At 38.3% G+C, this 14136-nt stretch overlaps 1 protein-coding gene across 3 annotated transcripts in view; it reads left to right on the top strand.

The window, feature by feature from the left end:
- The window catches only part of LOC126456762 (uncharacterized), a 190114-nt gene that overhangs the window by 148359 nt on the left and 27619 nt on the right, over positions 1-14136 (top strand). For all 3 annotated transcript variants that reach the window (XM_050092519.1, XM_050092518.1, XM_050092520.1), the window contains one exon: positions 3820-3940. In XM_050092519.1, the coding sequence (XP_049948476.1) occupies positions 3820-3940 (121 nt within the window). The remainder of the gene's footprint in view (positions 1-3819; positions 3941-14136) is intronic.

Raw genomic sequence — 14136 nt, 5'->3', positions numbered from 1 at the left:
GACTTTTTGCCACAACAACAAAGGCCTGAAGAGGCTTTGCCACACCAGCTCCTTCAGTTACTTTACGTTGAGCAATTTATGATGAACATCGTACACAGTGTGGAAAGGAATGTGCCGGGTGACACCTTATCTCACAGCCAAGAGATCGCAAGCACCAAGGATTACAAAGCATTTTCACCAGCAGAACAACTCAATCCAAAATTACTAAGAGCTTTTAGCACAACCTTCTGGTCTACAGTTACAGCATATCCAGCTGTCAACAACAAATGTATGCATGTACTGTTATGTGTCAGTCCCAAGAGTATGCCCATTGGTGACAGCTGGTTTCTGCCAACAAGCTACCACTTAATTACATCAACCGTCACATCCAGGGATCTGCAGCACTACCAGATTTTGTGTGGCAGATTTTGGACGCACTTACATGACAAGTGTATCAATAGCACCGCCTGTCAGCACAAAAAAATTACTCTGCATGTTCGTGCACCACTCAGTACATTTCTTGCATAATGGACACTCTGAACACATACATCTGGATATAATAGGATATCTACCACCATCTGAGGGTTTACCTATTGCTTGAGGTTCTTAACAGATTTACATGCTGACCCAGAGGTTTTCCCCCATGACCTATATCACAGGAGAGACAGTAGCTATCACCTTTTTATGGGAGTGGATCATCCTTTTTGGATTGTCTTTACAAATCACTATGGATCAGAGCATACTGTTTGACTCATACCTGTACAAGGCTCTCACCACGCTGTTTGCTGCGAAGAGGATGAGAACTGCAGCACACCAACTAGTGACAAATTGACTGGTGGAACAATTTCATCCAGAGGTGAAGGCATCATTAAATTGTCACAATTCATAGCATTGGACAGAAACTCTTACTCACTGTTCTACTAGGCATCTGTGCATATATAAAGGAGGATTTAGAAGCCACGGTATTTGACCTGGATATATGGACAACCTATCCGCCTACTGGGCAAATTCTTTGGCAGCAGACCAAGTGATGTTATTGAAGCATTGGACTTCATTACTAAGATGTGGTCATACATACAGTAACTTCGTCCGGTAGCAAAGAGGACACAGCAGTCTCATCATCCATTTGTTTTCAGTGAGTTGTCAAAATGTAGACAGGTTTTTGTTCGACACGGCACCATGTGTAAGCTTTTACAGCCACCCTATAGTGGACCCTACAACGTGCTTTGCAGAGGTAAGAAGCTGTTTTAAGTTAGATGTTGAAGGAATTCTGACTACAATTTCAGTTCACAGGTTTACTGCACCATCTGGTATGAAGCACCCACACAATTAAACGCGGACACACAAACCTCACTCCCCTTCTGTATCGTAGTGCAGGCACATTGCAACCGCTGTAGAGCAGTGATACTGGGTGGCACTTCAGTGGAGACATCAAGCAGGTTGTTAACTGAGTCAGGGCAACAACTGCGATTCAATTGACTATATCATTAACACTGATGGGGAAAAGGGGAGGGGGGGGGGGTGAGGGAATACTTTAATGACAAGTACACATAGTAAAAAATTATAATGACGCAAATAGTTCCTTGTCAAAGGGATGTAATGCATGTTATTCAGTGTTTGTGTGACCCCTAATTAATGTTGCTTTTTCCTTGTTTCTATGTGTGTCAAGAGAAGTCACTCATGTTTTTCTACATCAGTTAAATATTAACAAACATCTTGTTATACAACCCAATAAATGTATGAAAAGAAAATTTATTCAGAAACTTGATAAAATCCTGAAAGAATAAAATACTAGTAAATAATAAAAGAATAAATGAGTTTTACTTACTTTTACGTAAATTCCCACAGTTCTAGCTTGATGTATTCATCTAACAATGAAATCTATTTTTCTTGTTTTAACTAGAGTGAAAAAATCGTTAATCTTCGTCTTGATCTCTGGATGATAACTGAGTAAAATTTTTCTCCATTGAAAGCACTGCAAGCATATTTAGTCTTTCCAAATTCTTAGAAAAGTTATTATTCTGTTCAGTGTTGAAAAGCAGTGTTCTGCTTCTGATATAATCATGGGAACTGTAAAGAGGATTCTTATCAGTTTTGAACTTTCACTAAGATAATCATCTAGATTATTTTCTGAGATAAAATTCAGCAGCCCAATTAATTTGCAACATTCATAAACCTCAGATATGCAGTAGAGCACTTTTAGCCCCTATTCAAGCTTACCGTTGTCAATCGTGGGATGTATTTCAGCAGTCAGTAGTGTTTCTTCAGTAGGAAGTCCATTGTTTAAACTAGTCACACGTTTCTTGTTCAACAATTTAGCAACTACTAAGTGTTCAGTGAAAAAATCTCTCTCTGAATATCACCACATTGTCTCACATTTCCCAGGTTTGTGCCATGTGCGCCTTTGAAGGATTCTAACACTTCCTTCATTGTGATTGCAGTTTTGATATTTGTTATACATTCATTAACTTCAAACACACTATTTTCCCAAGATTACATTTGGTTGTAAATTATTTTAACATGAAGCATAATCTGACGAAAAGGACCTAGCCAAAATTTGAAATTACCATCATCCACGTATATGTTAAATGACATCTCGTTTCTTAGCTGTGACTGCCTCGTAAACAGACAGCAATGAAAAATTAATCTTTAACAATCATAGAATTTACTTCTGGGGGATGCAAGATCGTGGTTAAAGTATTCTGTAAAATAAAAGAACGGAAAAAATTAATCAAATAGAATAGCCAGAAGCAGAGTGATGATTTAATTCTATACTTTAATGCATTTGAGAATGTGGCAGACAGTTTCTACATTCAATTACACACACACACACACACACACACACACACACACACACAGAGAGAGAGAGAGAGAGAGAGAGAGAGAGAGAGAGAGAGAATGAATAATAACTACCTTCCACCAGCATGTAAAGGTCGGCTTTGTGGGAGTGCCCAATGCTCTCACTCCTTTGCCCACATGGAGCTTCGTACGGGCACATGCGCACAACGGCCAAACAACACACCACTGTAATTGTGGAGTGCACAGTTCCAGACAAAGGTTTTTGTATCTTTTTTTCATAAACTGGGGGATGGCTACTGACAATAAGCTTAAGGATTATATATTGTACAAGTATGAAGAAAGAATTAAATAAGAAAGGATTCCTTACGTTAAATTATATCAACTAGAGACAGGATGCAGAAGTTCCACAGTGTCTGTATGTGAGCCACCACTGGCAGTGGTGCTCTGAAGGTAATAACAACAGTTGAGGCAAGAAACTTGTAACAGTGGGTACAAGTATGACTGGGAAATATTTTCACTGTTGCAGGTGTGTCATGTAATCATCTGTTCAACACAACAGTCGTACATCTATTTTCATAAATGTTAGAAGAAGAATAATTCTTGTAGAGCCATGGGGAATGGATGTGTAGTGAATTTTGTCTTGTCCATAAAAAAAAATGGTTCAAATGGCTCAGAGCACTATGGGACTTAATATCTGAGGTCATCAGTCCCCTAGAACTTAGAACTACTTAAACCTAACTAACCTAAGGACATCACACACATCCATGCCCGAGGCAGGATTCGAACCTGCGACCATAGCAGTCACGCGGTTCCAGACTGAAGCGCCTAGAAACGCACGGCCACACTGTCCATAAAAAAAAAGTGTCTTTCACCTCAATTGTTTTATCCATAATCATTCGTTTGGTTTTACTTACCATTGCTCACCAGTTTGTCTCTGTGAATGAAGCAGCTAGCCTGTATTGGTACCTTCCAGCATTAAAAATAAAGTTGTAAATTTGATTAACTTTACATGATGTAATTATGTCTAGAATCTCTTTGCAGGTACTGAAGCGATATCGTAGACTGTGGAGAATGGACCAACCAGCAAAGAGGAGACCAAAACTATACATAGTAAATTTACAGTGGACTCCAAAAGATGATCAGGCTGTACTCAAAATAAGTGGTAGGTCTGATCCCAGATATTACTTCATACTGTATTAATAGAAGTTCATTGCAAATTTCTTGTACTTTGCACAGAGTAGTTGTGTTGGCAATACTCTTGGAAAGATCAATCAATTTATATGATGGAAACATAAGACTCCTGACAGCTTGTGTTGGCATTATCAGACAATATCGAAGTTTCGTGCTACTTTTCTTACTACGTGTAGCCATTATCTAGTTTTTAGTCGTCTTACAGAGGTTGCGGAGAGTGCAAGTTGTGATTCCAACTCAAGTTGCAGGCAAGAGCTTGATTTTGTTCTTCTAATGCTCTAGTTCAGTGGTGAGCAAATGAATGAAGCTTCTCAGCTGCCATACCATTTTGAAATCCTACTGTGAGCTACCAAAAGAAACTGTGATGGAAATAAGAACTTTAAAAAAAAATCTTTCATTTGTTTATTGCCAGTAAACTTCTCCCTCTCTCTCTCTCTCTCTCTCTCTCTCTCTCTCTCTCTCTCTCTCTCTCTCTCTTTATATGAAATGAATTTTAATTAAGTGGAATTTAAGAAAAAGCAACTGACATTGCATTGTACTTAATAAAGAAATTGAAGTGTATTTAGTAATAAATTACAAATGTAAGAACAGATTTTTTTTTAGACTTACTAACTTGAATAAGGTATTGGGTTAAAGTTCTTCCTCTCTCCCTGGCTTTTGATAACAAATAATTTAGGTCTTTTAAATTTTGCTGGTGGTTCCTGTGTGAAGAATTTTGTTAAGAAGGCGAACTGCTACTTCCATGTTGTGGTCCACCAAAAATTCGGGATAGAGCCCATCTTCACCTGCAGATTTTCTACATTTCATGTGTTTAAGAGCTGACTCCAGTTCAGTGATAATAAAAAAAGAAGAGGATTCTCCACTTAGCTTTGCTTACAAATGCCTGGATAGAATGATACTAAATCCAATACTAGATCAAAGTAACACTAGGCCGTCCGGTGACACCACAGTGGTGTCATGAGCATAGTATCGCTCAGTGGCCGGCAATAGCACTTCAGTATCTTTTGCATTCTGTTCGTGTTTTGTTTAGTTAACAATAAGTTACACAAGTCAAAAAGTTTTTTGTATTTATAAGTACTTGTGCCCTTTCATCACGTGAGATGAAAGAGACGATACAATTATTTACGATGAATGCGCAGATGTCTTGTCTGATTTTCCGGACGAATTGGCTGATTGAGAAGAAAACATTGGATATCAAAAAATGAAAGTGAAGCACAATCGTCGGAAGATAGTGAATTACGTCCAAGAAGAATTCAGCGAATGCTAAAGTTGCCAAGTGATTTGGATGAATCAAACGAAGGAGACAGTACACGATGGCCAGATTGCGATTTACCGAGAACCAGTAATAAATTTTTTTAGGATCTCCGGGTCCAAACATATTTCCCAAAGATACACACAGCATAAAATTGTATATTGGGAACGATCTATTTCAATATATTAGCAACAAAACCAACAGGTAATACAGTCCGAATTGCAATAGAAGGAAACTGGATAAATAAAATGCCAAATTTGTTGACATTGTGGGACCTGAAATTAGAAAATGGATTCTGCTTGCTATCCTTACAGGAAAATCAAGGATCGATGATTATTGGTCAACAAATCCATTGATACACTCACTGATATTTCACAAAATGATATCCAGCAACCGATTTAGACAAATATCCTTTTTACATTTTTCCAACAACAACAACAACAAACCAGATAATCTCAACTGGCTTTTCAAAGTGCAATTCGTATTTCATAATTTTTCCAAAAAGTTTAAAGAAACTTTGAATCTAAGTCAAAGCATCTCAATTGATGAAGGAATAATACTGTGGCATGGCCGGTTAAATTATAAAGTTTGCAATCTGTCAAAAATTACGAAATACGGCATACTCATTTGAATGCTGTGTGATTCGAGTACAGGATGCATTTCCTCAGTCAATATATATTCTGGAGATGGACAGTCTTTAGCAAAAACAGTGATGGAACTATTGACACCAAGTTATGGAAAGTGGCATCACCTCTACCTAGATAATTATTGTAACAGTATAGAACTTACAGAGAAGTCACTTGAAAAGATAACTAGAGTTTGTGAAACGATATGGCAAAATAGAAGTTTTCCAAAAAAAATTAAAGTGCACAAAAGTCAATGTGTTTGAAGCTTGTCATCAACGGAAAGGTGAAGTACTTGCACAGGTATGGAGAGCTTTGAAAACTAAAATAATATGAATGATCTCTACAGTACGTAATACCACTCTGACGCTCAAACAAAGTAGAAAAACCAATTACACAATTAAAAAAAACCTGAAAGTGTATTAAATTACAACAAATACATGAAAGGAATAGATCAGGCAGGCCAATATTTGAGTTATTACCCTATATATACAGAAAAACTATAAAATAGTCAAAAAAGTTTGCATGTACCTCTGTAATTGTGCATTATTCAATGCATTCCATACATGGCAATATTTCAATACAGAACACAAGTGTCTCAGATTTCATGATTTTGTATTGAAAGTGTCTGATTCGTGGTTAAAAGACCATGTACTTGCTTCTGAGCAAAACTTGGAGGTTACCACTACATCACGTAAGTCTCATCATGATCCTAAGTCTCATCATGATCCGGTTGACAGACTTTATGGTCACTTAAAGCAACTCCAACTAATACTTCTTTCTGAAATGGATAAATAAAAAACCAACCTACTGTGCGAGTCTTGTGGAGTTGCGTTACACCTTGGAGACTGTTTAGCTGCATATCATATGAAAGAGAAATACTAAGTACCAAAGACAACGCAAATAAATATATGAAACAAACAAATTTCGTATGTCTATCTTCAAAATTTCATGAATGTAGAGGAACAGGGTTCAGAATTTATGAGAACTAATGTTGAGATTAGTAAAACTTAACAATTTGTAATCTCCTGTTAAAGTTAAGAATGGCCGGCAACAAGCCGAGTAATCCAAATTAGCACTGCGGCACCAAGAGAATAAACTTGAACGAGACGTGTGGGCAGCGAAGTGTTAATTGTGTGGTACCATCTGAAGCATTTCAACTTAAACCTCATAGAAGTTGCTGTTAACAAGTACTATCCGTGACTATCCACATAGACACTGGCTACCAGAAGAAACTAAAGACTGAGGTAGTTTCTGTTGACCTATCAACAGCTTACTACAACACGGTGTGGTGTGAGGAGGTACCATTGAAACTTCTGAAAACAATGCCTTGTAAAACTCAAGGTAATCTCTTAAACAACATGTTAAGCCATCAGCAGTTTAAAGTACACAGAGATGAAGAGAAAAGCAGATGGCATGTACTCAGTGATTAGTTGCCTCAAGGCTCTGTTCTTGCTCCACTGTTACACAGTCCCTACACAGCAGACCTGCCAAACACTCCAATATGCAGATGACCTTGCAATTTAATATCAGAGTGAAGATCTTTCTGAATTTGTAGGACACCTAACAAATAGCCTCACTCTACGTAATGAATATTTTCAGACATGGTAACTTAGACCTAATGTTTCTAAAACAAGTATTTTCTATCATCAGGAAAGATCACCACACAGTTGGAAACATCACCACACAGTTTGGTCCCTTCAGCATGGGGAAATAAAATAATAAATCAGAATACCTTGCGGCACATTAGACAGAGCACTGACTTATTGTAAACATCTCTCTGGCACCGCTAAGAAGGTACAAACGAGTGAACCTAGTGAAGAAGCTGAAAGGTAGCATGGAGGGGAGCATCCCTTACATCGGTATATTCTGCAGTGGAATATTGCACGCCGATTTGGCTATGTGCTCATGTGAAGAAGGTTGATGTTCATTTGACCACAGCTAGAAGAAACATTAGTAGCACAGTTAGGTCTACACGTAATGGTGATTGCCAATACTATTGAAAACTGTGTCTTCATTGAAAGGTGGTTCTGTACAACCTTTTCCAGCAAGTTTCAAAAAATGAGTCTGTTCCTCTTTATAATACTTTACTCTTCCTGCCTGCGAAATTCCTCAAATCTGGAAGACCAGCATCTGAAGGAGTCCAAATGCTCTCCACTGAGTGGGTGGAATCGTGAGTAGCAAGCCACGAAAACCCAAAACCATGAATTTATTGACAATGTAACTGTTAAAGTTTGCAGCTCTCTTTATCATCCAAGAGAGGTGTGGGTACCGCTGAACAGATACCAGACTGAAGAAGATATGTGCAAATACAACATGCAAAAATGAGGATTTTGCACTGACAATACATATGACTTTGGTAACATTGAGATAATGAGCCACATTGTAAATGACTGACCCAACAGATTAACAGATATTTCCCTGGTGGCAAGAGTTTACACAAAGCATCCAATTTGGTGTTCCACTGGATTGAGTCTTTAGACATTTGTGTGTAGTGTGGGCCTTTTGAGAGTTATGTTGTGTAAATAGTTACACATGTGTATTTGTTTAAATATGTATTTGACTTGTTGTAATTTATGTGTACGATAATAATAAGGTAACTTGAATGAAAAGGATGGCACTACTTTTGTGTCATGAACAAGTTTTATAATTTTAGGAAAGTAGGTAGTGCCTGCCATCCAGATACAATTGTCAAAGTGTTCATCAGTCAGTCTGCTTCTAAACACACTCTCCCTCTCCTCCTCCCCCCCCCCCCCCTCCACCTCTTCCCCCTCACTCCCTTCCCCACCCCCACGAGCAAGACTTCAAATATTTTCAGTGCTTCAACAAAATGATTTTGAAGATACGTAATTGAGAAAATCAGTGAGTTCCAACTCCACTGCACTTCCTGAAAATCAGAATGCTTCATGGCACAAGTAAAGAAATCATCGGCATCAATCTCTCTAAAAGACAATTTGACAAACGGTGCAACAATTGAAATGCTTTTAAAATCTTAGAAGAACTTGGTGAATTGACTTCTCATATTAGGAAGAATGTCAATGTATTTGCTGTTGAAGATCCTTACTTGTCGAGGAGTTCTTTCTTACAGGCAAAGTATTTTATTCTTAATTAACCTTGGATATGATTTTTGTTCCCGCATTTCCAGTTTTTTTGAGAATGACACAACATCTGAAATTGTTCTACCAATACCTTTATCCTTGCCTTGATGCTCCAAGTTAAATATTCTAACTTTCCAGTGACATCCACAAAAAAATCATAATCCTGCAGCCAAACTGTAACTTCTAGTTAATGGAAGAATTTACTTCATTCTTCAAAAATTCTACTAAGGCAGGAAGCAACTTGTTGTTGTTGTTGTTGTTGTTGTTGTCTTCAGTCCAAAGACTGGTTTGATGCAGCTCTCCTTCCTACTATATCCTGTGCAAGCCTCTTCATCTCTGAGTTACTACTGCGACCTACCCCTCCTTCTGAATCCGGTTACTGTATTCATTTCTTGGCTTCCCTCTATGGTTTTTACCCCTACGCTTCCGTCCAGTACTAAATTGGTTACCCCTTGATGCCTCAGAATGTCTCTTATCAACCAATCCCTTCTTCTAGTCAAGTTGTGACACAAATTTCTCTTCTCTCCAATTCTATTCAGTATCTCCTCATTAGTTACATGATCTACCCATCTAATCTTCTGTAGCCCTACATTTCGAAAGCTTCTGTTCTCTTCTTATCTAAACTAATTATCGTCCATATTTCACTTCCATACATGGCTACACTCCACACAAATACTTTCAGAAACGACTTCCAGACACTTAAATCTATACTCGATGTTAACAAATTTCTCTTCTTCAGAAACGCTTTCCTTGCCGTTTCCAGTCTACATTTTATATCCTCTCTACTTCGACCATCATCAGTTATTTTGCTCCCCAAATAGCAAAACTCCTTTACTACTTTAAGTGACTCATTTCCTAATCTAATTCCCTCAGCATCACCCGACGTAATTCGACTACATTCCATTATCCTCACTTTGCTTTTGTTGATGTTCGTGTCATATCCTCCTTTCATGACACTGCCCATTCCGTTCAACTGCTCTTCCAGGTCCTTTACTGTCTGACAGAATTAAAATGTCATCAGCAAACCTCAAAGTTATTATTTCTTCTCACTGGACTTTAATTCCTACTCCAGATTGCTCAATACACAGGCTGAATAACATCGGGGAAAGGCTACAATCCTTCATTCTCAACCACTGCTTCCTTTTCGTGCCCCTTGACTCTTACAGTTGCCATCTGGTTTCTGTACAAATTTTAAATAGCCTTTCACTCACTGTATTTTACCCCTGCCACCTTTAGAATTTGAAAGAGAGTATTCCAGCCAACATTGTCAAAAGCTTTCTCTAAGTCTACAAATGCTATAAACATATGTTTGCCTTTCCTTAACCTGTGTTCTATGAGAGGGTGTAGAGTCAGTATTGCCTCACATGTTTGCATATTTCTACTGAATCCAAACTGATCTTCCACGAGGTCAGCTTCTACCAGTTTTTCCATTCGTCTGTAAAGGATTCAAGTTAGTATTTTGCAGCTGTGACTTATTAAACTAATAGTTTGGTAATTTTCACTCCTGTCAGCATCTGCTTTCTTTGGAAATGGAATTATTATATTTTTCTTGAAATCTGAGGGTATTTCGAATGTCTTGTACATCTTACACACTAGAAGGAAGAGTTCTACATCTACGTCTACATCCATACTCCGCAAGCCACCTGACGGGGTGTGGCGGAGGGTACCTTGAGTACCTCTATCGTTCTCCCTTCCATTCCAGTCTCGTACTGTTCGTGGAAAGGAGGATTGTTGGTATGCCTCTGTGTGGGCTCTAATCTCTCTGATTTTATCCTCACGGTCTCTTCGTGAGATATACATAGGAGGGAGCAATATACTGCTTGACTCTTCGGTGAAGGTATGTTCTCGAAACTTCAACAAAAGCCCGTACCGAGCTACTGAGCGTCTCTCCTGCAGAGTCTTCCACTGGAGTTTATCTATCATCTCCATAACGCTTTCGTGATTACTAAATGAGCCTGTAACGAAGCACGCTGCTCTCCATTGGATCTTCTCTATCTCTTCTATCAACCCTATCTGGTACGGATCCCACACTGCTGAGCAGTATTCAAGCAGTGGGCGAACAAGTATACTGTAACCTACTTCCTTTGTTTTCGGATTGCATTTCCTTAGGATTCTTCCAATGAATCTCAGTCTGGCATCTGCTTTACCAACGATCAACTTTATATGATCATTCCATTTTAAATCACTCCTAATGCCTACTCCCAGATAATTTATGGAATTAACTGCTTCCAGTTGCTGACCTGCTATATTGTAGCTAAATGATAAGGGATCTTTCTTTCTGTGTATTCACAGCACATTACACTTGTCTACATTGAGATTCAATTGCCGTTACCTGCACCATGCGTCAATTCGCTGCAGATCCTCCTGCATTTCAGTACAATTTTCCATTGTTACAACCTTTCAATATACCACAGCGAACTTTTGATGTCATCCACAAGGCCATTTATGTATATTGTGAATAGCAACGGTCCTACGACACTGCCCTGCGACACACCTGAAATCACTCTCACTTCAGAAGAATTCTCTCCATTGAGAATGACATGCTGCGTTTTGTCATGTCTTGCTCTCCCAAGGCTATTATTAGCTCTAACGGAATGTTGTCTACTCTCAGGGCCGTGTTTTGACTTAAGTCTGTCAGTGATTTGTCAAATTCTTCATGCATTATCATAACTCACTTTACATCTTCATCTACTTCCTCTTCCATTTCCACAATACTGCCCTCAAGTACATCTCCCTTTTATAGACCCTCTATATACACCTTCCATCTTTTTGCTTTCTCTTATTTACTTAGGAATGGTTTTCCATCTGAACTCTTGATATTCATACAAGTGGTTCTCTTTCCTCCAGAGGTCTCTCTAATTTTCCTGTAGGCAGTATCCATCTTTTCCCTAGTGATACATGCCTCTACATCCTTACAGTTGTCCTCTAGCCATCCCTGCTTAGCCATTTTGGACTTCCTGTCGATCTCATTTTTTAGGTGCTTCACCTGCTTCATTTATTGCATTTTTATATTTTCTCCTTTCATCGATTAAATATGTCGTGTTACCCAAAGATTTCTATTAGTCTTTGTCTTTTTACCTACTTGATCCTCTGCCACCTTCACTGTTTCATCTTTCAAAGCTACCCATTCTTCTTCTACTGTCTCTTTCCCCTGTTCTTGTCAATCATTCCCTAATGCTCCCTCTGCAACTGTCTACAACCTCTGGTTTTTGAGTTTATCAAGCTCCTATCTCTGTAAAATCGTGCATTTTTGCAGTTTTAATCTGCATGGTATAACTAGTAACTTGTGGTCACGGTCCACATCTGCTGCTGGAAATGTCTTACAGTTTAAAAACTGGTTCCAAAACCTGTGTCTTACCATTATGTAATCAATCTGAAACCTTCCTTGTCTCCAGGTCTCTTCCACATATGCAACGTTCTTTCACGATTCTAAAACCAATGGTTAGCTATGATTACATTATGCTCTGTGCAAAATACTACCAGTCTGCTTCCTCTTCCATTTCTTTCCCCAAGTCCAAATTCACCTACTACTTTCCCTTCTCTTCCTTTTCCTACTATCGAATTCCAGTCCCCCATGACTATTAAATTTTCATCTCCCTTCACTACCTGAATAATTTCTTTTGTCTCATCATACACTTCATCAATCTCTTCGTCATCTGCAGAGCTAGTTGGCATATAAACTTGTACTACTGTGGTAGGCATGGGCTTCGTGTCTATCTTACCTGCAATAATGTGTTCACTATGCTTTCATAGTAGTTTACCTGTGTTCCTTTTTTTAATGTACTCCTGGTTTACCCCTATTTGATTTTGTATTTATAACCCTGTATTCAGCTGACCAGAAGTCTGCCACTGAACTTCACAAATTCTCAATATATTTAACTTTAACCTATCCATTTTCCTTTTTAAATTTTCTAACCTACCTGCCCGATTAAGGGTCTGACATTCCACGCTCCAATCTGTAGAATGCTGGTTTCATTTCTCCTGATAACGACATCCTCCTGAGTAGTCCCCACCTGGAGATCTGAATGGGGAACTATTTTACCTCTGTAATATTTTAACCGAGAGGATCCCATTATCATTTAACTATACAGTAAAGCTTCTTGCTCTAGGGAAAAATTACAGTTGTAGTTTCCCTTTACTTTCAGCCGTTTGCAACTCCTTAAAACATTGTAAAACTGCATCTACTAAGCCAACGAAATTTACAATCAGATGGTTGAGACACAGAATCGGATAGCAGAGATGACAACTTAATGTAATAAAGTTTTAAAGACTTCTGCTGTAAAAAGAAAACAGTTTTTGTTCGTCATAAATAGTGTGCGAAAATATTCGAGCCTTCATTGACGGGGAATTTGTATCCTAAGAAGTACGCAGGTGTGCACTTGTTATGAGTGACATAACTATAATTTTTGACATATTGCCCAAGAAGAAGGAATTAGTTTGTGAATTGTGAACTTCAAGCTTTTCCCAGCATTTACTATTCTGTAGTAACTTGCAAGAATGTGGCCACATAAATTTGTCAAAGTGTCCCAATATTTTGACATGTGACACCCTCCTTGCGCTTCTTAGAGTTATTCGATGATGGTAAGTTGTGTGCCTGTTTCCGGGACAATAAATCCGATGCCTCACTGTAATGTGGAACTATTTAGTTTACACCCATAATGTTCTTTGTAATTGAAAAATATAGCACCACACAGACCATATGCAGAGTAGTCTTTTGCATTAATCTTTGCTACCAGTAATTCTTTTTTACTCACTGTGATGTAGCCTATATTTGACTATATTCACACAGACCCACACACATTCATTATAAAATTACACCTTTTTAAAAATTCTATGGAGTAGGAGGAGTTGTCAAGCAAATATAATGAATCCAGTTTCTGTGTTTAATTTTCTTATCCACTAGATTCTTCACCTCAGTGGATAAGTTGACTAAGATTTTTGTAGCTCAATACTTCACTCATTTCTCTATGTAAAATGTAGTTGGACAGATAAAAAATCTACTCACCAAAAAGTGGCAGGAGAACACACATATAAAAGGTATTACAGTTTGCAAGCTTTTGGAGCCAGTGGCTGAAGGTGAAGGAAGAGGGGTGAAGGGAAAGGACCGGTGAGGGGTAGAGTTTGGAATGATGATGATGATGATGATGATGATGATGATGATTAGTGTAAAGAGTTTACCGTTGTGGTCTAAGAA

This window comes from Schistocerca serialis, chromosome 2, assembly GCF_023864345.2.
Source record: "Schistocerca serialis cubense isolate TAMUIC-IGC-003099 chromosome 2, iqSchSeri2.2, whole genome shotgun sequence".
Lineage (NCBI taxonomy): Eukaryota > Metazoa > Arthropoda > Insecta > Orthoptera > Acrididae > Schistocerca > Schistocerca serialis.
Note: the sequence above shows the minus strand (reverse complement) of the source record. Positions and strands in the feature narration are given on the sequence as shown.